The sequence below is a fragment of the Rhinatrema bivittatum genome, chromosome 4 (genome assembly GCF_901001135.1).
Source record: "Rhinatrema bivittatum chromosome 4, aRhiBiv1.1, whole genome shotgun sequence".
NCBI lineage: Eukaryota > Metazoa > Chordata > Amphibia > Gymnophiona > Rhinatrematidae > Rhinatrema > Rhinatrema bivittatum.
This window is the reverse complement of record NC_042618.1, coordinates 42758483-42784968: the sequence shown is the minus strand read 5'-3', so window position 1 is coordinate 42784968 and position 26486 is coordinate 42758483. Positions and strand designations below refer to the sequence as shown.

Genomic DNA, 26486 nt, shown 5'->3' with positions numbered 1-26486 from the left:
GTGATCAGAAATGGGTCCGTCCCTAAGGGAATGCGCCTATGAATGGAGAGATCCTGAAGTATTGGAAACCACACTTGGCGTGGCCAGTGAGGTGCTATCAGGATCATGGTTCCCTTGTCCTGACGTAACTTCACGAGAGTCTGAGAGAAGAGGAAGTGGAGGGAATGCATAGAGCAGACCGGTTGCCCATGAGAGGGAGAATGAGTCTCTGGGCTGAGAGCGTTTGCTGCGAATGAGAGAGCAGTAGTTCTCTATTTTGCGGTTTTGAGGAAACGAAGAGGTCTATCAGAGGAGATCCCCATTGTCGGAAGATGGACTTCGGTACAGAGGGGTTAAGAGACCACGCGTGCGGTTGAAAGACACGACTCAGCTTGTCTACCAACACACTGTCCACTCCCGGTAAGTAGGTGCCCCTGAGGTACAGCGAATGGGAGAGAGCTTCCACCCAAATCTGTGCAGCTGCCTGACACAGAAGGTAGGAGTCTGTGCCTCCCTGTTTGTTGATGTACCACATGGCCACCTGGTTGTCTGTCTGAATCAGGATGACTTGATTTGAGAAGCAATCCTGAAAAGCCCTGAGAGCATATCTGATTGCTCGAAGTTCCAGGAAATTTATTTGGTGTTTGGCTTCCTCTGAAGACCAAGATCCTTGTGTTTGCAGATTGGCTACATGGGCTCCCCAGCCGAGGTTGGAAGCGGTGGTGAGCGTGACTTGAGGGCCTGGAGCCTGGAAGGGCAAACCCTGGAGGAGATTGATCTGATTTTTCCACCAGGCGAGTAACGTGGACAACGGTCAACAGAGGCTGAATGGATTGAGTCCATTATGACCTTAGAGTCCAGTGCACGAGTCTCATGGCCAAGTGGGCCATTGGTGTGACGTGGACTGAGGACGCCATGTGTCCCAGGAGGATGAGAAATCGGCGTGCAGTTGCAGAATGCTGAGACTGCAGCTGGTGAGCAAGAGACACGAGAGTTAGTGCTTGCTGTCGAGGCAGGAAAGCTTTTGCCTGCAAGGTGTCCAAGTCTGCCCCAATGAACGACAAGGTTTGAGATGGGACTAAATAAGATATGTCCTAGTTGACTAGAAATTCTAATGAAATTAAGGTGTGTAAGGTTAGATTGAGGGATGACAGAGCAGCTTGCTGAGTGGGAGCCCCGACTAACCAGTTGTCCAGATAGGGGTAGACGTGAACACCTTGAGTCTTGAGGAAGGCTGCAACGACTACGAGGCATTTTGTGAAGATTCGTGGCGCAGACGCTAGGCCGAATGGAAGCACTCTGTATTGATAGTGCTTGGGGCCTACTAGAAACCTCAGGTATTTATGATAAGATGGAGTTATCGCAAAATGAGTGTATGCATTCTGGAGGTCCAGAGAGCAGAGCCAGTCTCCTCTTTGTAGAAGAGGAAGAAGCGAGCCCAAGGTGACCATCTTGAACTTTTCTTGCAGGAGGTACTTGTTGAGGGCCCGTAGGTCCAGAATAGGACGAACGCCTCCCGATTTTTTGGGGATTAGAAAGTACTGGGAATAGAACCCTAGGCCGTGCTGAGAAGTAGGGTACGTGTTCTATTGTGTTGGACTGGAGAAGGAGGGAGACCTCTTGATCCAGAAGAATGGAGTGATCGGATGTTCTCCACATTGGCAGAGGTGGGGAGTCCGGAGGCACAGAGAGAAAGTTCAGATGGCAACCCTGAGCAATTATTGCCAATACCCATTGATTTGAGGTGATCGAGTGCCATATGTTGTGGAAGTGGCACAATCGACCTCCCACTGGTATGTGAGGCAGTGGGATCTGGCTGCTGCTCTCTAGGTGGAAGTCAAAAACCTGAAGCAGGCCCTGGTTGAGGAGCTGCTTGTGGCTTTTGTTTACGTGTTTGACGAGACTGTGCTTTTTGAAAAGGTCTCGTGGCATGGGATCTGATTGGTGGCGGGTAGGACTTCTTCGGGCGGAAGAAGGACTTTTTAGAGTCCTTCCTGAAGGGCTGTTTAGAAGAATAGTCAGAAGGCATCAGAGAGAGCTGTCTTAGGGTCTCATGATGGTCCTTTAGTTCCGCCACCGTTCGTTGAATCTGTTCGCCAAACAGATTATCTCAGACACAAGGCAAGTCGGATAACCTGTCTTCTACTTCAGGGCGAAGGTCAGAAGACTTGAGCCAGGCCCACCTTTTCACCAAAATAGCAGCTGCAGATACTCTAGTAGAAGTATCAAAGATGTCATAAGATGCTCTGATCTCATGCTTGCCTGCCTCAAAACCCTTGTTTACTAGGGTTTGGAGCTGTTCTTGAAATTGCTGAGGCAGGGAGTCCGACAAGTCTTGTATCTGCTTAAAAATGACCCTGTTATATTGGGTCATATAGAGCTGATAGGTGGCAATCCGGGAGAAGAGCATGGACCCTTGGAAGACTCTGCGACCAATGGCATCTAGGAACTTCTGTTCCTTGCGAAGGGGAACAGAAGAGTGAGGCTTTGACCTCTTTGCTCTCTTCTGCGCAGACTCCACCACTACAGAGTGGTGATCCAATTGTGATTTCTGAAAACCTGGAGCTGACTGCACCAAACAGGTAGTGTCAGCTTTCCTGTGGACTGGAGGAATGGAGCAAGGATGTTTCCAGTTCTTCTTCGGGAGATCCAGAAGAACCTGGTGGATAGGAATAGGGGTTATTACCTTGGGAGTATCCAGGAATTGGAGCAACTCCATCATCTGGTGCCTATCATCCTGTTCAGTCTGCAATTGGAAGGGAACCAATTCAGACATTTCCCTGTACGTACCAGGATCAGTCCAGACACCTGGGTTATGCCTCCGCACCAGCAGGTGGAGACAGAGCAAAACTTTGACGGGCTCTGTCATATACCAGGGTGCCACCCACAGCCTCTCAGTCTTACTCTGTCTCCAGCAGTTGGAAGGTGCAAAACCCACAGTCTCTGGAGACTCCTGTCTGGCTTAGTTTAGTCAGGATTGGTCTCTTTCTTTCTTTCCGCGAGGTTTAAAAAAAAAAAAAAAAAAGAAGAAGAAGAGGATAGAGAAGTCTTCAGATCCTGGTCGCTGAAAGCCTCCCAGGGGGTTAGAAGGTTCCGAGGGGACCATCCTCCCTGGTTGAGGCCGCTGCTCAGGGTCGAGGACCCGAACCCTTGAGGGTAGCAGCGTCGGGGGTGATACCGGGGAGCCCGGCTCACTCATCCCGCACTGGAGCAGGAGGTCCAGCACCAAGGACAACGATCGGCAAGTGCTACGCTGTAAAAAAAAAAAAAAAAAATTTGTTTTATTTCGGTTGTGTGCGCCGGCTCTCCGCTTTGGTCGCGGCTGGTTTTCTGTTTTGTTTTATTTGCAGTTTGGTCGCAGTTTCTCATAGCGGGGGGGGCCAGATGCCGCGGAGGTCATCGGGCCACGCGGCCGGCTCGGCGCGCGCGCATCTCTCGTGCAACGGCCTGGGTTCGGGGTGCATGCAGGGAGACGAGGGCTCTTCCGTTTTAGGTCCGGGGGGGGGGGGGGTCAGATGCGAGCGCCACGGTCGCCGGGGAGCACAGGACCGCCTGAGGCAGTGCTGATTGATCCGTTCCCGCCACGCGCGGGAACGGCAGCCATTTTGAATTTGCTTCAGGATACCATGCCGTCAGCGCTGGGGGAGGGATCGCTGCCTCCCGCGTTTTCTCCTCAGCTGCTCTCATCGGGGGGGCATGTTCTAGCGGGGGAGGTCTCTCCCATATGGGATGACAGCTCGGTGGCAGGCTCTTCCTCAGAAGTTGTGCTACTTAGGCACAAGGTTTTTTGTTTTTAAGGCTAAGTAAGCGGGTAGGAAACTGGGACTGCAGCCAAACTCCCAGGAGGAAGGTAGCAGCGTAAGTAGTAAGTCCCGAGGGGATTCGGACCCGCTGAAAGGAAGAAAAAAAAAAAAAAGTCCATTCAGGTCCGTGCCGCCTTGGACGGCCACGGATTTCACATCTCCAGACGAATCGGACACTCCGGTAGAGCCCCTGCGGGGGGCCAGTGGAGGCAGATCCGGAGGTACCAGTACAGCCTGGTACTAACTAGGGAGCGCCAGCCATGGATAGGGGCGACCCACGGGTGGTACGTCTTTAAGAACAGGGGCTGGCACCGCTGATCCCAGCCATTCTGGTGCTCCGTCGGCAGAATCCCGTCTGGGAGCTATGGACCTGGTCCTATTGGACCTCAGAGGACCCGCGGTGGCTTTTCTTTCCACTTCTCGGCGACAGACGTTTTCTTTCCACTTCTCGGCGACAGACCTTCTCTTCCGGGACTGGGACACCCCGGATTGGGGTCTGACAGTAAGCAAGGCTATGGACAAGCTGTATCTTCTCCTTGACGACGTTTTGGAGACCCTGCGACTTTGTGTGGTCGCGGCCGTGTCTGCCGTGACGAAGAGGTCCATGATTCCAGTGATGAGGGCTACGGCTCTCGGACGTGCAGGACAGAAAGCTGGGGCTCCAAGGTGTCTGCGCTGGAGCCTCGCGCAGCAAAGCTGGTCTCGCGCAAGGAGAAGCCACACAGGCGGGTCGTCTGGCGGTAGTACTCGCTTACAACGCGGATGTGTTTTAGGATCTCCTGCGCACGTTTGCCAGATCCACGGTCTATGCATCCCTTGGCTCCGGATGGTTCTTCCAAGACCCACCTGGGGACCCTGCACTTCAAAGAGCTGTTGTTGGTTGGCAAGGAGCTGGATAATAGTTTTTTGCTAGGTCTCGGTTCCGGGGTAATAGAAAGTCCTGTCCAGCGAGACCGTCCGGGTCGTCTTACCGAGTGGGTTCTTATAGGTAGCCGTCATGGTCTCAGTCCTCTCGCAGCAGACAATTCGGAAAGCAAAGTAACCCTCCGTCGGAGGGGGCAGGTTCTAGACCTCCCAGTGTGAAACTGACGGTCCATTCCTCTTCTCAGGTTCCGCTATCGCTGTCCTTCGAGGGATGGACCAAAATTAAGTCGGACCAGTGGGTCCTTTCCGTGATAAGTCACGGATGCTCTTTAGCCTTTTTGTACAGACTCCTGCAGACAAATTCTTCGTCTCTCCCTGCAAGTACCAGAAAAGGAGAGAAGCGGGGCAGGGAACCCTGCAGCGCCTATAGGACTTGGGGGCCATAGTGCCGGTGCCCGCCGAGCAGCAGTACAGAGATCACTACTCCATGTACTTCATTCTTCCCGAAACGGAGGAAGAAATCGGACCAATATTACACTTAAAGAAGTGTCAATGGGTGTCTTCGGAGGCCGCGGTTCACGATGGGGTCTTTGGCTCGGTCATCGCCTCGGTTCGTCCGGGCGAGTTTCTAGTCTCGTTGGCCCTCACAGCAGCATGGCTCCATATCGGCATACAACCGTTTACCAGAGATCCTCCGGTTCTACATTCTGGGACCTCCCTCTCGGGCTCGCCCGCTCCCCGCATGTTCTACAAGGTGGTGGTGATGGTGACAGCTCAGCTTCGAAAGGACGACTGGCTGAGCCGAGCGCAGTCCGAGCCTCTGTGTCAGATAGCGCTCCAGGGGGTCCTTCAGCTGTGGTGCTCTCTCGGTTGGGTGGCCAACCTTGCCAGAAGTCGTCTGACCCCAACACAGTCCCTGGAATTCCTGGGCGCTCCAACACCAGGCGCAGCAAGGTATTCCCACAGCCGAAACCAGTGGTCAAGTTACAAGGTCAAGTGCGGAACCCGTTGGCTCTCCATATCCCTCTCGAGAGAGACTATCTCCAAGTTTTGGGCTCCATGTCATCCGCTATAGCTTTGGTGCCAGGGGCGTTTGCGCATCGCCGTCCTTTTCCAGTCCACTTTGCTATCCCGCTGAACTCCGGTGTCGGGACAGTTTCTTCTACCGCTCCCGCTTACGGACCAGGCGAGAGCCAGTCTCGAATGGTGGCTTGTCCCAGATCATCTGCCTTGTGGGTTTTTCCCTGGTAATGACCGACTGGACAGTTGTCACCACGGATACCAGTCTCTACGGATGGGGAGCAGTGTGCCTGGGATGCTCGGTGCAGGGACCTGTGGTCCAGAGATCAATCGCGGTGACCCATCAACCGCTTGAGATCAGGGTGGTATCTCTAGCCCTGCATGCGTCTCTTCTGATACTTCGGGGGAAATCAGTCAGAGTTCTGTCAGATATCGCGAACACGGTGGCGTACATCAATCGCCAAGGCGGAACCAGACATCGCTTAGTTGCGTCTGTGGCGCAACGGTGGATGTGTTGGGCGGAGCAACTTCTCAGCAATATTGCGGCATCCCACATCGCCGGGGTGGACACCGTTCAGACAGACTCTTAGTCGACACCATCTACATCCCGGTGAGTGGGAGCTGACCGAAGAGGCGTTTCGTCCAATCGGCGAGAGAAGGGGCACGCCCCACATGGATCTGATGGCCACTTTTCTAAGTTGCACGAGCCCCACGGTTCTACGGTCGGCGCACGGAAAGGGAAGCACAGGGAGTCGATGCTCTGGTCCTTCCCTGGCCGACAAATGTGTGACTGTACGCGTCTAGAGTTTCACCCCTCGGAGGTAATCCTGGAAGCGCCGGAGTGGCCCCGGCTTCCGTGGTCTGCGGATCTCCTCAACCTGGCGGTCAAAGGTCCGCGGTTCTTCTTCTTTGTCAGGGCCCGTCTTTTGGAGGAGGCGAATCGCTTCCGTCTCGCGGCATGGTTGTTTGAAAGGCAGCGCTTGTAGATTACAGGACACTCCGATGCGGTGGTAGCTTCCTTACAGAGGTCACAGCAACGTCTACATCCTTTGCTTATGTTAGAGTGTGGACAGTATTGGAAATTTGGTGTGTGGACCATATAGTAGTCCCTATGCGGGCGTAGTTTTCCCGACATTCTGGGATTCCTCCAGGCAGATCTTGCTAAAGGTTACCTTGTAGGTCGCTTCAGGTTCCGGTGGCGGCTCGGGGTTGTCCTCAGGGTAAGGTCCAAGGAGTAGCCTTGACCGTACACCCGGTTGTGGCGCGTTTTCTTCGGGGGGCTAAACTCTTGCACCCTCCTCTGCGTCATCTATGCCCTTCCTGGAACCTCAATGGGGTGCCCTTAATTGGGTGCCGTCGGCCTGTTGTTCAGCTCCGTTTCAATCTATTAAGCGGGCGACCCTGAAGGTCCTTACACTGACAGTGGTATTTCTAATTGCGATCACGTCAGCCAGACGGATATCCGAGCTAAATGAGTTGTCATGTTGACAACCGTTTTTTGTTATGAATCTCTGTGTCGGGAGTGTCGTTGAGGATGGTTTCCTCTTTCCTGTCGAAGGTAGTGTTCTTTTTCCATTTGATTCTGTCAGTGGAGCTACTGTAGTTTCACGAAGGGGAACGGACTCATGCGATGGCACGGGATTTGCGGAACCGGGATGTTCGCAGGGTGCTATGGCGTTATCTTTAGGTAACGAATCCCTTCCATGCGTCAGACCATCTTTGTTTTGTGGAGTGTTCCAAGAAAGTGGAGGTGCAGCCTCCAAGTCTAAGATAGCGCGCAGACTCACGGAGACAACTGGGTCCACACTTTTGCTAAGTGAGAATGCTGCACCCGTGGGTCTTCGGGCTCATTCTACGAGGTCTCATGTCGCTGCTGGGGCGGACTCTTTCAGGTGTCGTCTCAGGGAATTTGCAGGGCAGTGACATAGAAGTCGTTTCATGCATTTGCGAGACATTACCATGTGGATGTCCAAGCCTCGGCTGAGGGTGGTTTTTCGGAGTGGGAGTTCTCCGAGCAGGACTCTCGGGGTCCCACCCTAGATAACTTGGCTCTGGTACTTCCCAGGTGTCTGGACTGATCCTGGTATGTACAGGGAAAGGAAAATTAGTTTCTTACCTGATAATTTTCGTTCCTGTAGTACCAAGGATCAGTCCAGAGACCCACCCATATCTGTATGGTTGTAATTCTGAAATAGCGGAGAGTCCGCTCGGAGGTTTCTTTTCCGGATGTTATGTTTTCTCACTCCTTCTGGGTATTCTGTTCCAGTTGGGGGTTGTTGGGACTCTGTTTTATAGGCGAGTTATAGTTAGGTAGTTTGGTTTTGTTCCATTCTGCTTTGACATTACGTAAGACAGAGGCTGTGGGTGGCACCCTGGTATATGACAGAGCCCGTCAAAGTTTTGCTCTGTCTCCACCTGCTGGTGCGGAGGCATAACCCAGGTGTCTGGACTGATCCTTGGTACTACAGGAATGAAAATTATCAGGTAAGAAACTAATTTTCCTTTCCTTCACAAAGTTTATAAAGGAGAGGTCCTCTGGAGGAGAACGCTTCCTACTTTCAATGGGTGAAGGTAAATCGGTGTCTGGCGAGGAATATCAGTCCAGGTATCATAAGGATCAGCACCTGTCCCTCTAGGAACTAGAGGGGGACCGGGTGGTGGGATATCTGAAGGTCCCAGTCTAGGCTCCGAAGGAATCTGAGGAATTATCTGAGGCACCAGCGCAGGCATCAAGGGCATCAATGGATGGCTCGGTGGTGGACGTATCGGCACACATGGTTGGATCGGTGGTGAGGGACGTATCTGCATCGATGGCTGGGGCAGAACTCCCGATGGAGGGATGCGGAACGGTGTTTCTCCTCCCGATGACAATGTAAGTGGGGAGGGCACCAGAGCCAGAGACCCAGGATCCATCTGTGGAAAAGTGGCAATGAGCGCTTCCATCCTGGAGAGCAGCGGTGCTAACGCTGCCGGAATCGGGTCGGTGATTTGTTCCGCAATCGGTACCTGTGTTGGGAGGAACCTGGAGTCGTTGCATCGCCTTGTCGATGGCCTCCTGAACCATCTGGTCCAGTTCTTCTCGGAGTCCTGGAGCAAGCAGCCCCAGCTCCGGAACAGAAGGAGGCAGAGGCTTAGCCAGAGGGACCACCATTAAAGGCGGAGTCGCGGCTCACGATCCCGTCGGGTGAGGGTTGCCTCTGTGACCCTGTCACAGAAACGGTCGGTGCCTTTTCTGGACAGGGTTTCTTAAACAGCAGCTCGATGGCGAGGTCAATGATTTCGCTCCCTCGATGGCGGTTTGTCTCTATGATCCCCTCGGTCCTAAGGGGAAGTAGAGGGTGACGAAGGCCGAGAAGTCTATGCCGGGCGGTCACTGGCCGGTGGTCGATGCTGGCGTGAAGTTGACTGTGCCAGCTCTGACGACGTCGATGCAATGGACGGAGTCGGGGTTTGAGCATGGAAGAGAAGCTCCATCTTCTCCATTCTGGCCTTGCGACCTTTTGGTGTTATTAGGGCAAATTTAGTGCAGGTCACGACATTGTGCCCGCGTCCTAGACATATTACACAGACTTTGAAGGTCTGTGATAGACATGGTGCGAGTACAGTCCGGGCACTGACGGAACCCTGACGCCATGGCAAAAAATCGAGCCGCGGTACGGTCGATGGCCAGTAGGCCATCGACCGTACCGCGACCGTACCGCGACCGTACCGCAGGGCCAAACTAGTCTATTAGTCTAGTTTGGCCACGAGGGCCAAACTAGACTAATAGACTAAAAACTGGTAAAAACGTACCGGAGTACCACGGTCTGAAAAAAAGTTAAAGGAGGGACCCCTGTGGGGCAAATTAACTTTTAGTAAGTCTGTGAGGAAAATTCCTGTCAGGAATCTCTGCAGAGCTCCTTTACCGCGAGGCTACTGCTGCATGGAAAAAAGAAGACTGAAGGGGGACCCCTGCTGGCTGCAGTGCCATGCTGGGCATGCCCAGTAGGGGCCAGTCAAAGTTCTGGAAACTTTGACAGAAGTTTTCAGTGACTGGGCTCCATCTTGTGATGTCACCCATATGTGAGGACTACCATCCTGCGAGAAACTATTTTTTACTCAATGCATAATTAAACTCTGGAATTCACTGTTGAAAGATATGGTGAAAGCTGTTAGTATAGCTAGGTTTAAAAAAGATTTAGATAAGTTCCTGGAAGAAAAGTCCATAAACCATTAAGGTAGACGTGGGAAATGGAGCCAGAATGGAGAAGATGGAGCTTCTCTTCCATGTAACCTATCAACCTTCTGGTATCCTGCCAGGTATTTGTGACCTGAATTGGCCATTCTTAAAACCACAATACTGGGTTTGATAGATCTTTGGTCTCAACCAGTATGGGAAATCTTAATGTTTTTTATTACATTCAGCTTAAAGTTATTTTTCCATTGTTTTACTGTATTAATTTTGTTGCTTTGCTTTTATATTCTCTTGTTTAAAGTGTATAGTGTTTAGATTTGATAAAGATAAAGGCAATTTGTTAAATCCAAGAAAGCAAAGTAGAGGAAGATACACACACTGGAATCGTACATCTGTAACCTGAAGAGAGAGATGCAAATCACTGCATAGTTTCTGTCTACCAAACCCCTCAATACACAAAAATGTCAGTGACCCTTCCATACCTTGATATGATTAATGTGTTTCAAATCATCAAGATAATACTCTTCAACAGAGTAAGGCTTCCCTTCCACCTCAAAGACATATGCGGGGATCACTTTGTTGAGAATGGGAACTGCAAAATAATTAGCAAACTCCTCGCAGTTTATAGTAGCCGACATCAGAATAACCTGTTTAGAAATAAGCAAAAAAAGATGAACTATCACAGTAGCGCAAAGGATTGTCCTGCATTTATTCCAGATATTCAGCAAAAGGAGACATCTTGGCAGGTGGTAGTTTGGTTTTATTTTTCTGGATTTTGAGATGTAAAGATGCAGTTTTATTAAGGTACAAAATTTATAACCAGAAAAAAAGAGAGAAAAAACAAAGTTACAAAATTTCATGTGGAAACAAATGCAAAACAGTAAGGTTGTTTAACAAGATTTTCATGCTTTTAGTTCAGTATGATTCTCTATGGAGCTTTTACAAACCATGGTGGAGATAAAGGAAATAAATGCACTTTACTCGAGTTAAGTGGGCTTTTGAAAGTTGCTACAATATATGCCATTGAATTGTCCATAGGATTTACTTGCTTAAGTGCACTTTACTTGAGTAAATGGCTTTTGAAAATTGCTACAATAGTAGTTATATGCATAAATGTAACTCCTTTTCAAAATTCACCTTTAAGTGTAGTCAAAGCAGAGTGAATTTTTATTATAATTTATCGTCCACACTCGACACAATAAGAGTTTGAGGCGGATTAATTAATTTCATAAAATAAATACATTGAAACAATACACATACATACTAAAACTAAACAAATATTCAAACTGTCTAGCCCACATCTGTTCCTAAATAGAGCCTGCAAAGAACCAGCCTGGACAAGCCTAGAAATAACTTTCAAAATTATATGCTCGCCTCTACATATATGTCTTTAAGGTATTTTTAACACGTTTTCTGCACTCAATTGTCCAAATACGATCCGGCAAATAGTTCCAAAGACATGGACCAGCAATAGAGAAAGCCCTTTCTCTAAGTGATGTCCAAATGTGCAAGCTATGGAACCTCTACCAAGATCTTGCCATCAGACCTTCATGATCGTGAGGATTTATACACCCTCACCACTGTATTAGCCAACAGTCAGGATTCTCCATAAATAATTCTCTAAGAGTTGCTACTTTATATTGGGTTCTCCACAAAATAGGCAGCCAGGTCAGTGAAGATATCATTGGGGTGATGTGGTTGTGCATAGGCAGGGGCGGACTGACCTATCGGGGGATCGGGCTTCCCCCGGTGGGCCGGTCACTCCTGTCACGTGATTTTTTTTTGTATTATAAATTTTCCAACCAAAGTATTAGGGGGCGCCGCGAGCAGTGGTATCCCAAGGGGAGCCAATGCCCCCGGGCGCAAGGAGGCTCATGCGGCCGCTGAGCAGCAGACATATGGGCAGGGCCGTGGTGAGGCTCATGTCACCACGGCCCGAAAAAAAAGATCGCGTTTAAACACGCTGATGCGCCTCCTCCTTCCTGCCTGTGCGGCTGCGGAAGTAAACATTGCCGGAGCCGCGTGGGCAGGAAGGAGGAGGAGCATCAGCGCGTGCAGAAGAGGAGCAGCGGCCCGAGAAGAGGAAGAGGCCCGAGAAGATCAGGGCCGCTGCAGAGCCCATCCTGCCGCGACGAGGAGGCACAGAGGTGAGAGAGAGGCTGAGGGTCTGTAGAGTGTGTGTATATAAGATGAGTTGAGAAATTGTGTGTGGGAGTGAGGATCTGAATGTTTGCAGAGACAGCATGTGAGAGTGAGAGCCTGTGTGTGTATGAATGATTGTATGAGAGACAGCATTTGACAGTGAGAGCGTGTGAGTGTGAGTGAGAGAGCATGTGAGAATGAGAACCTGAGTGTGTGTTTGAGAGAAGAAGATGGAGAAAAAAGAAATAGAAAAAAAAAGACAATATAAAAGGAATTTGCAAAAAATAAGGGAAGGTGGAAAAAAAAAAAGCCTGTGACCAACCGATTAGAAAACTAAGATCAGTCAGCAAAGTTAAAAAAAATAAATTACTTTTTAGTGATTGGCACATGTAATCTTTGGGAATGTGCAAGAATAGCACTTTCTCTATGCAGATCTCACAATGTACAAGATCAGCATGGAGAAAGTGGAAGCCCATGGGGCCTGCACAGAGGAGGCAGCAGATTGGGCTTCAGTGTCAGTAGCAGCAATCAGCACCTGCCCAATAGCCATGCGGCATCAGTGACAGTGGCAGCAGAGGAATGAGAGACGCTCTGAGGTTGTTGGCAAAAGAAAGAGAGGGGGGTTTGCCTTTAGTGTGTGCATGTGTATGAATGGGACTCTGTCTGGGGGTGTATGTGTGTGAATGCATAGGTGCCTGCCTGGGGGTCTGTGTGTGAGAATGAATGTGTGCATGCCTGGGGGATGGGGAGGGAGTGGTGTGAAAATGAATGGGAGCCTGCCTGTGGGTGTGGGTGTGTGTGCGTAGGAGAAAATCCAAGGGAGTAAGAGTTTGTGTGTGGAGGGGGGAGTGTCTTAGAGTCTGAGAGTGTCAGTGAGAGCGAGAGGTTATGGTGGGTATAAGAGTATGAATGTGTATGTATGTGACACTGTATGTGTGAGAGAGAATGGACATGTGAGTATTTGAGAGAGAGAGGATAACCTCCTAATCCTCGACAATATCAGGGTGACTGGAAATAAAGAGCCCCCACAGAAGGGGACAGCAGGGGCTTTTTAAAATCCTTATTAGTTTTAATTATTGAATGTTATTTGATATATGTGCTGTTTTGAAATATTTTATTAGTGTTTGGGACATTGTAAAAAATGTATATGATTTTAATTAATAGAAATTCTATTTATCAGTAGTTTTAAAATATTCTTTTATTATTATGGTTTTACTATTGTTAATACATGGAGTCTGGCTTCTTGGAGTTTCCATTTCAGTTTTTGTCATTTGTGCTACTTCATTTTGTATTCTGTATTTGGTGAGAGTTTGTGTTCTGCACGCAAAGACCGAGATGAAGCATTCTTTTAGAATGTGGTTTCTCTGTAGGGATCTGTAGTAGCTTGGCCTGTTCTGTTTTCCTGATAGGAGGTGTATTGATATTTTAGATTCTGGTGTAATATTTGTGGTATTCTTTTTCATAGGTGGGGTTATTCTTTGAGTGTTGGCAAATAGTACTGTGTTGATATGGGAGGACCATGCCGAAATATAAGGGTGTGTACATATATGTAAATTATATTGTATATGTAATTGGGTACCCATGGGCCAGTATGGAGAAAAATCCCCCGGGCCACTATTTTCCCACAATCCGCCCCTGCGCATAGGGGATTCTGTTGGCTGGCTTAATGCTAGGAAATGAGGCTGCCATAATTACAGTCGCCATCAGCACTCCTCCATGCTTTTTGAGAGCTTTTCAGCAAGGGCCACAGCCTTCAGAGTATCTATTACTGCAGCAGAATGTGCTATGTTAGTGCACACTGGCCTTGTCCCTACAGCACAGACAGGACAGGTCCCACAGAGAATGAGAAATCAGTGCCAAACACTGCTACACTAAATTTATCGCATGGCTGCAGATGGCAGCGTGCATTACTACCCATTGTGCCAACACCATGCATCTCCCCCCCCCCCCCATTTAAACCCCCAACTCCAGTACACAAGAGCAAAATCTTCCCATTGATATGACTTTCAGGGGCTGTTCCCCACTGTTCAAAATAAAATCTCAACTACATAGATCCTTAATTAAGAGGCCCATATAATAATATATGGGAAAACAAATGCACCATATGCTTCTGTAGGCAACACCTTTAGCTAAATAATTACAAACGTTAAAACACCAAATAAAACATGAACAAGAATCTTTGCAAAATTATAATCTTTTCACCTAAAATTAAATTTACCAAAATTTATTAAAAACATAATTAAATGAAACCCTAGATAACTATTCTGAAACACTGTCTTGGATTCCCAATACATTTAAGCAAAAATAAGAGTGGAAAGGACGAGCGGTACACTCAGTGGAAAACATCCAAATGCAGAAGGTGTAGCGCTAGGCACATTAGGTTCCATGAAGTGACAAGGCGATTCAGTAAATTATACAGGATTGCAAGGCAACTCCCACTTTTATTAATAAAGATGTTTCAGAAGGAGCTGTTTTTGGTCCCCCAACATGGACTGTGTTTCGCCACTCCAGCTGTGTCGGGAGAGTTAGAAGCCCAAACAATTGAGTAAGAAAAAAAAAAGTGTCTCCAGTCTCACAGTAGAATAATCACAACAGAATACTCAATCTTCCTGGAGAGTTTTTAACAAAATCTGAAGGACTCTACAGGTAACAGTCAGGAAATCTGCAAGTAGGGACCTAAGAAGGCTCCAGGGGAGCATGTTAAAGGACTTTCAGTAAATACTAGGTATAACAAGGATTGCATCGAGGCATCCTGAAGCACCCAACTTCACTTCAGTGTTCAATAAAGATGACCCTGGAGAAGGACTGCTGCCGATTGACAAGACCATAGATGGGGTGGGGTAGATGAAACTCCATTTACAGAAGAGAACATATGGGATGAGCTAGGAAAACAAAGTGGACAAAGCCATGGGGCCAGATGAGATACATCCCAGGATACTGAGGGAGCTCAGAGATGTGCTGGAATACTCTGTTCAGTTCTGGAGCCTGTATCTCAAAAAGGATAGACACAGGATGGGGGAGGTCCAGAGAAGGGTGACCAAAATGGTGTGGGGTCTGTATCAGAAGACTTATGAGGAGAGGCTGAAGGATCTAAATAAGTTTAATCTGGAAGAGATAGGATACAGACATTCAGATACCTGAAAAAGTTTTAATGATGCACAAACTTCAAACCTTTTCTGTTGGAAAGGAAACAGTAGAACTAGGGGTCATGAAATGAAACTTGGGGGGGGGAGAACTCATTTCTTCATGGAGAGGGTGGTGGATGCTTGGAATAATCTTCTGGAGGTGGTGGTGAAGGAGAAAACAGTCAATGAATTCAAAGGGGCATGGGATAAACACTGTGGATCTCTACAGGCTAGATGAAGCTAATAAAGAAAAGGGTGCATGGGGTAACCTATAGGGAAGGGCAGTTACTATCCTTAACAGAAAACATGAATATTACCACCCTCAATCAATAGACTTGATGCAACTGCCACATCGATCCCCACTTTGATGGTGGGAGGGGGAAGAAGAACCAAATATAGACAACAAACAGGGGCCCAGACTTTTAGACTGGGCTTCTTGAGAGTTGCCATGATGTGCATGTAGGAATTCTCCAGTGATCCACAATCATCTGAAAAGCCTCCCCTACTGAGCTTCCACTCTCTAGGATCCAATATGTTCCTGCTGAGGAAGTTGGCCTGGGACATTTTCTACTCTTGCAACGTGAGCTGCTGAAAGATGAAGATTTTGTTCCACCCACCTGATTAATAGAACTGCCTCTTGAATGCTCCCCGTCTGTTGATATACACCACTTGTAATGTAATGTCCAACACCCAAACATCCCCCTTCAGCAATGGCAGAAAATACAACAGAGCCAACCTTTTGGCTCTGATCTACAATATGTTTATCAATCAAGATGCCTTCTCCAATGACCAAAGCCCCTGGGCCACTTGACTGTAGCAACACCCCAGCCCACCAGAACCGCATCCAACGCGTCCAGGATCCAAATGGGAGGCTCCAGAACCATTCCCTTTGACAGTTTTGAGAGAGAAGAATATCTCATAATCAAGCAACTGTAGGGACTGAGTCAAAACACACATTTGAAGAGGATGCATGAGAGTCCTGGCCATGGAACCAATTGCAAGATGGCCACCACTGACCCCAGACAAAGGTAATCCCAAATCCTGGGAACCCTCCAAACAATAAGTCTTGTACTTGTGTTAACAGTTTGGTAATTTTTTCCTGAGTCAAGATAACCCACCCCCACTGGTATCAAAGCAAGCCCCCAGATACTCCAGAGACTGGGTAGGCATGAGATTGCTCTTTGCATAATTCATTATCCAAACTAGATCCTCATCAAAAAAAACAAAAAAAAAAAACCTTGAGCCACCCTCACTGAAGCCACCTGGCCCTCCTGTAACAATCTGGCTCTTATCAGCCAATCTAGTTGCAAATGCACAAATACTTCTTTGCACAAAGTCGAGACTACAACCTTCACCTTGGTAAGTCTTCCACACCATGACCAGCTCAAAAGAAAGCACTCTGAACTGAAAATGCAAAATTGTAGGACTGTCTAATGATCCTTCTTGATGAAAACATGGACGTATGCCCCTGAGAGGCCCAGGGACCAAAGATACTCCCCTCTCCTGATCACCACAATGTTTGAACATTGAGTTTCTAGACCAAAGCAGGGTAATCCAAAGGCATCTGTTGACCCATCTGAGATCAAGGATGAAAAGAATGAGCTGTCTTACTTTTAAACTACAAATAAGACAGAATATTGACCTTGCCCATGAACCAGGCAAAACGAACCATTACTTCCAAACACTGCATCTTTTCAGAGTAACCATTTTCTCTCCTCCCTTGGTATTTGAATCGAAGAGAGACACCATAAAGGCGTAAGAAAAGGAAGTCTAGGGAATACTCATTCTGAATAATATTTAGGACCCACTGATCTGACATGAGGGTCCACCTTGGAGACCCACTGACTTTATTAAGCTGTCCAGGGAGCCCCAGAGGTTCAGGCATTAAATCGCTCCTGACCTCCTAGCTCCCCCCAAAAGGATCAATTCTTCCCTCGAAAGCCTTTGGTCTGGGCCAAAGATTATCTCCCAGGATGATATCTCCTGGCCCTTCTAAAATGATCATGTCTTCTGTTATATCGAGAAACCCCATGGGCCCTATTCTCCAGAAATTTCTGGGGCTTAGGCTTCAGCATATCCTTAACTAATTTCTCCAAGTCTTCTCCAAACAATAAAGTTCCTTTAAAGGGAAACTGCCTCAGGAAATTCCATTTGTGGGAGATGCAGTAGTTTTCCAGCTAGTTATTCCCTGCTACAATTTCCTCTAAACCCTTCCCCTCAGGAAACTTGCAGTCATTCAGCACTTTGTAAAGAGGAAACACTTTAGCTGGCTTCCTGACCCCCTCGTGTACAGGACCCACTTCCAGATCCTCTTTAACCCTGGCATCTGACATATGAAGGTAAGAGACAAACTGAGAAGTTAGTGAAGCTAGGTCCTCTTTTTTGGAGCAGCTGGATCATGTAGCATCTTCAGCTTCCAAAGACAGCTTCCCTTCCTGTAAGGCCATGCTATTCATTCCCAGCCCTCAAGGGCCACCAACAGATCAGGTTTTCTGGATATCCCTAATGAATATATATGAAAGATTTGCATACAACAGAGACAGGTGCATGCAAATCTCTCATGCATATTTATTAAGGATAGCCTGAAAAATCTGACCTGTTGGCAGGTGGGAATGAAGATCAGTACTTTAAGAAATCCAAATAATTTTTTGCTTCTGCCTCCTCTTCCAGGTCTCCCACAGAACCCATGGGAAACCAGGGGAGACACGCTCCTGAGCCAAGTCCAAACTCTCTCTGAACAATCTAGAACACCAGAAAGCCAAACTCCCATGTCCAAGACCACTGGGCAACAAAGGGACAACAGAACCATAGCTGAGGCCACTTGGACTCCTTGTCCAGCCGACTTCTGCAAAGTGTAGAAAACCTGCTTCGTGGCTCAAGAACTCCACAGAAAAAATCCTGGGATTGTGGGAGGATGCTCCATCCCCCTCCCTGTACTTTCAATGAGCCAAACTAGAAGACCCAGCAATTCTGAATGAACCCCCAATAAAACTGTGATATCCTGCCCAGAACCACACAGGGAAATTAAAACGACGACCGATCGCACCTGCACTCAATCCCCCTTAAGCATGAAAAACACTTGCACCTCACTGCCTAATATATTTCCACATGAGGATAAAGGTGACAAGATCAAACCCAGAACGCAGGATGGGCAACGAGTGCTGAAATGTGCTGACTCCACAACTCTGCAGCAACTGTTCCGGTCAGGCATGGCCCCTACTCTCCCCCCCGAGCTGCCAGGTCCCAAGATTTAAATGTGTATCTCCCACCACCACCAGCAGACCCCTCGCCTAGACCAACCCCTGACTTCTTTCTGCCTGTAGCCAGGACCACCCGGTGACAAGAGACCTTCTCTGAAGAGAGGCCACAGCAGCAACAAAGCCTTGGTGCAGAGGGCACCTCTTTTTTTTTTTTTCCTTTTTTAAAAATGAAGAGCTACATGATGCTTAGCTCCAGAGGAAGAGGAGGAGAAGCCAGCCAGAGAGAAAGACAAGGAAAAAGAAGAGTCTGACCGAAAGTACTCTCCCGCCTCCTCAAACAAACAATGATCAACTAGGGTCAAAGTCTCGCCAGGCTCCGCTCAACCAGGAGAAGAAAATCTGATACTAATTCCGGTCATGTCGTCACTGGGGGGGGGGGGGGGGGGGGAAGGAAAAAAAAAAAAAAAAAAGAAAAAGGAGTTTGTTCTCTGTCTCCATCTCCTAGCAGAGTGGCATAAACCCATGCCTATTGTCTGCTGTAGCAGGATGAGGAATCCATGTTTTCGAAGCATGTTGCAAATGGGCTGCCATGCTAATTAATATTTCTGCACATAATCAGAATAAAACCTTGTCCCAAAACTCAGTGACTCAATTCTAGCCCAAGTATTCTTGTTAGATTTTTCTTTAGCCCCCCAGCGCCTTTTTGATATTAATGTGACCGAACATAAGAAAAAATCTTAATCAAAACGCATTACACTTGCCACAGATGAATGCCCTATAGCCTTAGGAAAAAGTATGTTTCACTTGCATCAGGGCTAGACTATTTTAGTTTACAGCAACAGTGGTAGAAATGGTAGCAGGAAAATCACTGGCGTTTCTTTACAACTGTGATTCAGCAGCAAATGTAAATTAATTATCTGAAACCGCACAGGACTCTCCTGCGGAACTAGCTGCTGAGAAAGGGCAGCAGAGGGATCTGAACTTGCCGATCACTGCTGTCACTCAGTCACTGCCACGTGGCTTCCTGTAGCCACAAAACTATCAATCCTAACATAAAAAGGGGTTAAAACACAATTCCCCCATAACTTCTAAAAATAATGACAGCCAATCTATGAAATTTACCTCTAGGAAACATTCAGAATCTCCTTTTCCCCCCAATTTGAAAGGGTCCCATTACAAAGACGCTACTTGCTATGCAATTTCCACAGTTACAACCCAAGCCAAGGACATTAAGCCTAGCAAAATTAAATCTCCCATTTATGGATAAGGCAGGTGTTTATTTTTAATATATAAAGGAAGTGCACTACTGTAAAACAGAAAAATTGTGTGGCAGAAATGAACAATCCTCAAAAAAACCTGTCCACTGGATTTTGTATTTTTTATTGAAGCATCCTGGAACCATGTGATGTTTAAGCTGTTTAATCGGCAAATTAAGACATACAAAAAAAAAAGACAGCTTTCAAGGACGAAGTGAAGGCATGCTACACTCTTCGCTCTTCCAGGCGATTCAGTCACTCTTCCTTCCTGTTGTCACTGGCAAAGAAAGCATTCAAAAGGGATCAGTAGTGAGCTAGATCCCAAAGGGCCACTTAACCACACTGCTCCCTAGCTCTGTTAAAGAAATGAATTATCTGGGCTTAAAAAGAAGGTGGTTGTTCCTTTCTTTTTGCTCCTTTGGGTAATAGGAGGATGGGAGGAATGTGAAAGCTTGCTCGGAAGTGATGGGGGTGCTGGGGGAGGGGATGGGGTTGTTCAGATTGAAGATAGATCTGGTTGGGATATGGATTAAGAAAGAGTGGATTAGAAAGCTGGTTTTGTTTAGAGCAGTGGTTTCTCAACCCTGTCCTCAGGGACACACGTGGCCAGTCAGGTTTTCTAGATATCCACAATGAATATGGATGAGGTAGATTTGCATGCACCGCCTCCACTGTATGAAGATCTCTCTTATGCATATTCATTGTGGATATCCAGAAAACCTGACTGGCTAAGTGTGTCCCCGAGGACTGTGTTGAGATCCCATGGTTTAGAGCGTAGTTACTGTAGCATATGTTCAATGATATTTGCTCTTAGGTTTTATTAAATTTGCAGTATACAAACACACAAGTGTTACATCAGTGGACTCTTCAGCCAAAGCGAAGTTGGCGCCACCTACAGGGCAAGGCCTTGTAGGTCCCCGCTGTCAGCAGGCGGAAGTTGGCAAGTGCAGAGGCCTAACAGGAACGTCACCACTACCAGCCCTCATTCCCAGCAGGTTGAGCCCTTGGGTGCTGGGGCCGGCTGGATTAAGCGCCAGCCTCTGAAAAGTGTGGTATCCGAAGAAAGGAGTAGGCTGAGAGGAGGTCCAAACAGGCCGGAGTCGGGGCAGGCAGCAGAATAGTGAACATAAAGATGAACCGTGGCCAGGGCAGGCAGCAGCACAAGCAAAGTCAAGAGAAGGTGAGAGGTCAGCCAGAAGTCAGTCCAGGAAGACAACGAGTCAAGGTCCAAACCAGAGAATCAGTCCTGGGAGAAGGGAGCTGAAAACAAGGGAGGAGGAACACCAGAAGAGGAATGCAGGAGTCAGGAACACAGGAACCTTGGACGCAAAACACAACCAGCTACTCGCAGGAGTGGAGCCCTGTTGCTGAGGCATCAGAATCAGGTTCAGGCTGGCTTAAAAAGGGAATCCTGATGACATCAGTAGGAGGAGCATTGTAGAGGGCTCGGGCCGTGGGCCTTTTAAAGTATCGGGAGCCGCGCGCGCACGCCTAGGGACGCCTGCTCAGCTGAGCGGCACAGACAGCGTTGCACGGCGGCCTACCGTGTCTTGGTCTAGGAGGGCGTCTTGCCAGCAATTCTCGGCATCAGAGGTAGGGACAGCCAGTGGTCAGCCACACAACACTAAGTTTATTAAAAAAAAAAAAGCTGAATGTTTTTTCCCCTTTTCTCAACTTCTCTCTAAACGACTGTATACAAAAACTGACAAATAAAATAAAAACAAAATGAGAAAAATTAGATATTGTGCAGGGACATCCCACTCTTGGGTGGGCGAGGGGAGAAGAGGAAGAATGAGCCTGGACAATTACCCCAGAGTCCCTGCATTTGAGGCCCTGTGCTGCCCTACATCAGCAACTTCCAGCTGCAGACAGCTGTCTCTTCCAGTTCTCCCCCCTAATCGAAAGGTGGGCAAAATACCGGCTCACAGGACAAAACCTACTCATCAGCGCCTTCTTTCCAGCCCACCTAACTCATCCACATCATCTTTTCGGCCTCCACCGGAAGTTGCATTACCTCCAGCCTGCTGGTACCACGCCATCATTACCCAAGCCAAAGGAGTCAGCTGATCCAGTATGCGAGGGTTTGGGAGGTGGGAGAAGATGCCAGCGAGGAGACAGGGGCATGCACATGGCAAAGTTTACAGGAGGAGGAGCAGCGTGAGTGACTGCCTGGGCTCAGCCGGTACCACGCACTGCTTCCTCCCCCCCCAACTGCTGCTCCTCTCGTGTTGCCGGCTCCCGGCTTCTCCGGCGACTCAGAGCAGTGGCTCATGGAGCACACTAAAACATCTGCAAGGTAGCCAAAACGCAAGGCTTTAAAAACGATGGATAGAACTTAGAAATTTACTCTAAGCCACTGGCAGCCAATGCAAATCAAGAGGCGTGACGTGATCTGGGCTGCTGCTGAGCTCTGAATGAGCTGGATGGCTTTTCAGAGCCGTAACCTTACAACCCTGAAATAAGGAGCTGCAATAAGCAACCAGCTCTAAATCTTCCCCATCATGAAAAGGGTGCAATTGACGTATGGGAAGATCAGCTACACCAAGGTACAGCAATTAAGTAAATTTCATTTGCTAACCTTCAAACAGAATTAAAGATGGAAAATACTGATTTTTTACAAGTATTTAAACCTTTTGAAAATCAGCTCCAATCAGCTAACTTTGGGAGTTAACCAATTAATCCTCTGCTGTTTAAAAATTTTCTCCCACTGACCAGCTCCAGTGGTGTTCCTGAAGCAGGCTTGTATCTTAGCCAGGCAACGCCAGCCGTACAAAATGCTGCCCTAAATCTAGCCAGTAAGATTTTGAGCAGTTAAAATCTAGCCGATTAGGTTTGGCTGGAAATCTGTCTAACCATCTAAAATGAAATTTGTCATTATCTACCCGGCGAATTTTTGAAAACGGAGCCCTTTATGACAAAGGGCCAGAATTTGATAGCATACATCTCCTCTCAAAGACTATATTAGCTCACCAAAAAATGTAAAGCAGGACAGGGTCTGTTCTCCAGTATAAATAAGATTTTGGACAATACAGAATGTAATTCTAACGACTGTCAGATAGAAATAGTCCCTTAGAACTGGCAGCTGATGTTTCCAATGAGGCCTGGAATACGGTAAAACAGGATGGTATGAAAGCTTTCCACACCTCCCAGGTGGCAGAAGTTCCACTGCTTTTAGACAGCATGCACTGTTCTACCTGGCAAGAGGTGGCAAACGATATAAACGCTGGAGGAAATGCGGTGAGGTGGGCCATTCTGCACACATTTTGGCTGTGTGCAGCGACACAAACCGAAACGGATATGATTCTTGGCAAAAAAAATTTTTTAAAGTCTGGAAGCAATTACCCATACATTTGGTGAGACTGAAAATCCTGGCTTGCAAGGTTTCAGCACCTATTTGTGTTTGTGAGGTTAGTTTTGCACCTGCATATGCAATGTTACTGTGGTCAGATAGGATAGTGTTTTCAGGTATTTTTTTTTGGGGGGGGGGGAGGGGGGAGAGAAAAAGAAGAGTGCTGTAAAAAAAATAAAACTGAAAATAAAAAAAAACAAACAAACGCATGCATACACAGCTTCTAGCACTTCTGCTCATTTCATGCATCTGCACCTTACCTTCACAAATCGCGAGTTTGTACGCAGAAGCTTACGGACCACCAACAACAAGAAATCCAGGTCCTCGGTACGCTCGTGCACCTGCAAGACATTAATTTCTCTATGAGGTTTTGGTCCAGAGCACTATTTAACACAATATATACAATGTCCAGGTCGGCCACCATGGTGCTTTCAGTCAGATGCTTAAAAGAGGGACATAGATCTTTCTTTTCATGGGATGTTTAATCCACCCATTTTAATTGGGGTCCAAAACAGAATCCCTGTGCCCAATGGGGTCAGGTGGCACAACATTCATCATTCCCTCCTCCTCCCCCCACCATCTCCCATAATGCACAGGTTATCAATCTCAGCCACAAGGCCGAGAAGGGACCACCATCAGCTGGACTCTTATTTATCTTATGTGCAAAGGCTGAGAAGCAATAAGCCTTAAAGCACGAAAGCATGCAAGGAACAGGCACCTCTGGTTATGGTGGCAGTATCAGGTTTTTTTTAGCCTGAGGGGTGGCTTCCTGTTCAGCTTTCCTCAAGCCTCAGGTTAAACAATGCATTCACAAGGATGAGGGGGTGGGAGATGAGAAAAACAGTGAAGTACAGATAGTATTTCAGGTAGATTCAGCTGCACGGCTAATTACATTATGAGCATAACACACCTCAAGTTGCTACACTGGCTCCCTGTCTGCCTCCACACAAAGTTCAAGCTACTTATATGCATTCCCTCTGCAACTCCTAATTATGTATCTTCTCTTCTTGTTCCCTAAACCTGCTCCATTCAACCAGCTCTTATCTCTGCTTTTCTCCACCACCAACTACAAAGTCCACGCTTTCCATCTTGCTATGCTATATGCCTGGGAAAGACTTAGTCCATGCATCATACTCCCTCGCTCCATATTCAGATCTGCCTGTCGTGCTACATGTGGGCATCGGCGACACAGGAAAATGTAGTAGGGAGGATCTAGAAGCCAAAAATCAGGATTTTAGGTAGAAAGGTAGAACCTCCAGGGTGAAACTCTCTGAAATGCTCCCTGTTCCACGTGCAGGTCCCCAGAGGCAGGCAGAGCTCCCGAGTCTCAATGCGTGGACGAGACGATGGTGCAGGGAAGAGGGATTCAGTTTTGTTAGGAACTGGGGAACCTTTTGGGGACGGGAGACTCTTTTCCAAAAGTATAGGCTCCACCTCAACCAGGGCAGCAGCAGGCTGCTGGCGCTAGCCTTTAAGAAGGAGATAGAGCAGTTTTAAAACTAGAACAAGGGGGAAAGCAGACAGTCACTCAGAAGCGCATGGTTCAGAGGGAGGTATCTTCAAAGGATACTAATGAAGCAGGAGAGTTAGGGCATCCCAATAGAGAGCTTCCAATAAAAGCTACAGTAGTCCATGGGTCTATAGCTAAAGAATCACCTGAGCTAAAAGCCTGTATGCCAATGCTAGAAGTCTACGAAGATGGGAGAGTTTGCGTGTATAACAGTGAAAGATGAGAGACAGACAAAACTGGCCATCTCAGAGACCTGGTGCAAGGAGGTTAACCAATGGGATAGTGCTAAACCAGGGTACAATCACTATTATAGGGATGATCAATTTAGTGGAAGGGTGCTTTTTGTCCAGGATGGCATAGAGTCCAACAAGATAAAGATCATAAAAGAGACTAAGTGCTCAGTAGAATTTTTATGGGTAGAAATCCCACGTGTGTTGGGTAAAAATATAGCAATAAGTCTTTTACCATCCACCTGGCCAAAATGACGAGCTATACGATGAAATGCTAAAAGAAATCAGGGAAGCTAACCAATTTGGCAGTGCAGTAATAATGGGAGATTTCAAATGATTGGGTAAATGTAACACCAGGACATGCTAGAGGGGCAAAATTCTTGGATGGAATAAATGACAGCTTTATGCAACAAATGGTTCACAAACCAATGACAGAGGAAGCTAGTTTAGATCTAATTCTTAGTAGAATGCAGGATTTGGAGAGAGGTAATGGTTGTGGGGCTACTTGGCAATAGTGATCAGATTTGAACTACAGTGGTCCCTTGACTTACTAACTCAATTGGTTCCAGAGGGCTGGTTGTAACTCAAGTTGGTTGTAAGTCAAGACTATTTTTTCCATAGGAAATAATGGAAATACCCATAATGCGTTCCAAACCTCCCAAAAGCACCCCTTACCTAACCATTTCTATAATAAAAACTGGTTGTATAATGTCTCTAATTACCAGAAACACCAATAATTTCCTAGTGTACTCACCAAAAAGTTATAAAATGTGCCTAGCCTACCAGAAACAACAATTTCACCTCATCCACCAGTTCCTTTATGATATCTGCATATGGACTCTCTACTTGGGTAACATCAAGCTAGCTTGAGAGAACATTGCACAAATCTCATCTTTGAGTGAGTTTCCTCACTCCGAAGGTCATCAAATCTTCACAAGAGTGCACTGTTCTGTTTGTATGCCACACTCTGCATGTCAAAGTGGCCCCTAACACCTACACTAATACCTAAACCTCACCTCGAGTTACTAGGTGGGCTTCCCATAGAGATATAAATACCTATCTAGTGTGAAAGCATTATGGCTACTCTCAATCTCTCTCCCTCCCCCTCTCCTGAACAGAAATATTTTGGTTGTATCTCAAGATCTGTTCGTAACTCAAAACCAGAATTTTGTTCGTAACTCGAAATTTGGTCGTAACTCAAGGGCCCACTGTAATAACTAGAAGGGGGAAAATAGGTAAATCTACAGCTCTAACACTAAACTTTCTAAGGGGAAACTGATAAATGAGGAAAATAGAAAAAAAACTGAAAGGTGCAGCTGCAAAGGTTAAGAGTATGCAACAGGTGTGGATATTGTTTAAAAATACCATCTTAGAAGTACAATTCAGATGTATTTCACGCATAAAGGAAGGCAGGCAGGCCAAATGATTACTGGCACAGTTAAAAAGGTGAGGTAAAAGAGGCTAGGTTATAAAAAAAAAATGTTTCCATCACTCACTGTGTTACTAGAAACACCTGAAAACGTATGCAAGGTGATCAAGGAGGTAGTTATCCAGATCTCTCCTGCAAAGCTCAGACAGACACTGCTGGTAGGTAAAGACAAAATAACCAGCTTCTCTTAAATACATTCAATATCACTTGTTTGTGCTTTCTCTTCATAATTAAGTCTCTCTCACTGCTTTCACTACAGCAAGTGTTTGTATACCACAAGTCAACAGAAACAGTGAAACAAAAAAACGAAAAAAAGAAAAATAAGAAACAAGACTGTAGATTTAAGCAGTGCCTCACAGAATTTCCATTTCAAGAGTTTTCTGCTTCTTCACGGATGGCAGTAAA

At 47.2% G+C, this 26486-nt stretch overlaps 1 protein-coding gene across 2 annotated transcripts in view; it reads right to left on the bottom strand.

Annotated features, from left to right (window-relative positions):
• TDRD9 (tudor domain containing 9) overlaps nt 1-26486 on the bottom strand; it is a 292409-nt gene that overhangs the window by 200314 nt on the left and 65609 nt on the right. For both annotated transcript variants that reach the window (XM_029598050.1, XM_029598051.1), the window contains exons 6-7: nt 23173-23253; nt 10323-10487 (exon numbers count right to left, since the gene is read on the bottom strand). In XM_029598050.1, the coding sequence (XP_029453910.1) occupies nt 10323-10487; nt 23173-23253 (246 nt within the window). The remainder of the gene's footprint in view (nt 1-10322; nt 10488-23172; nt 23254-26486) is intronic.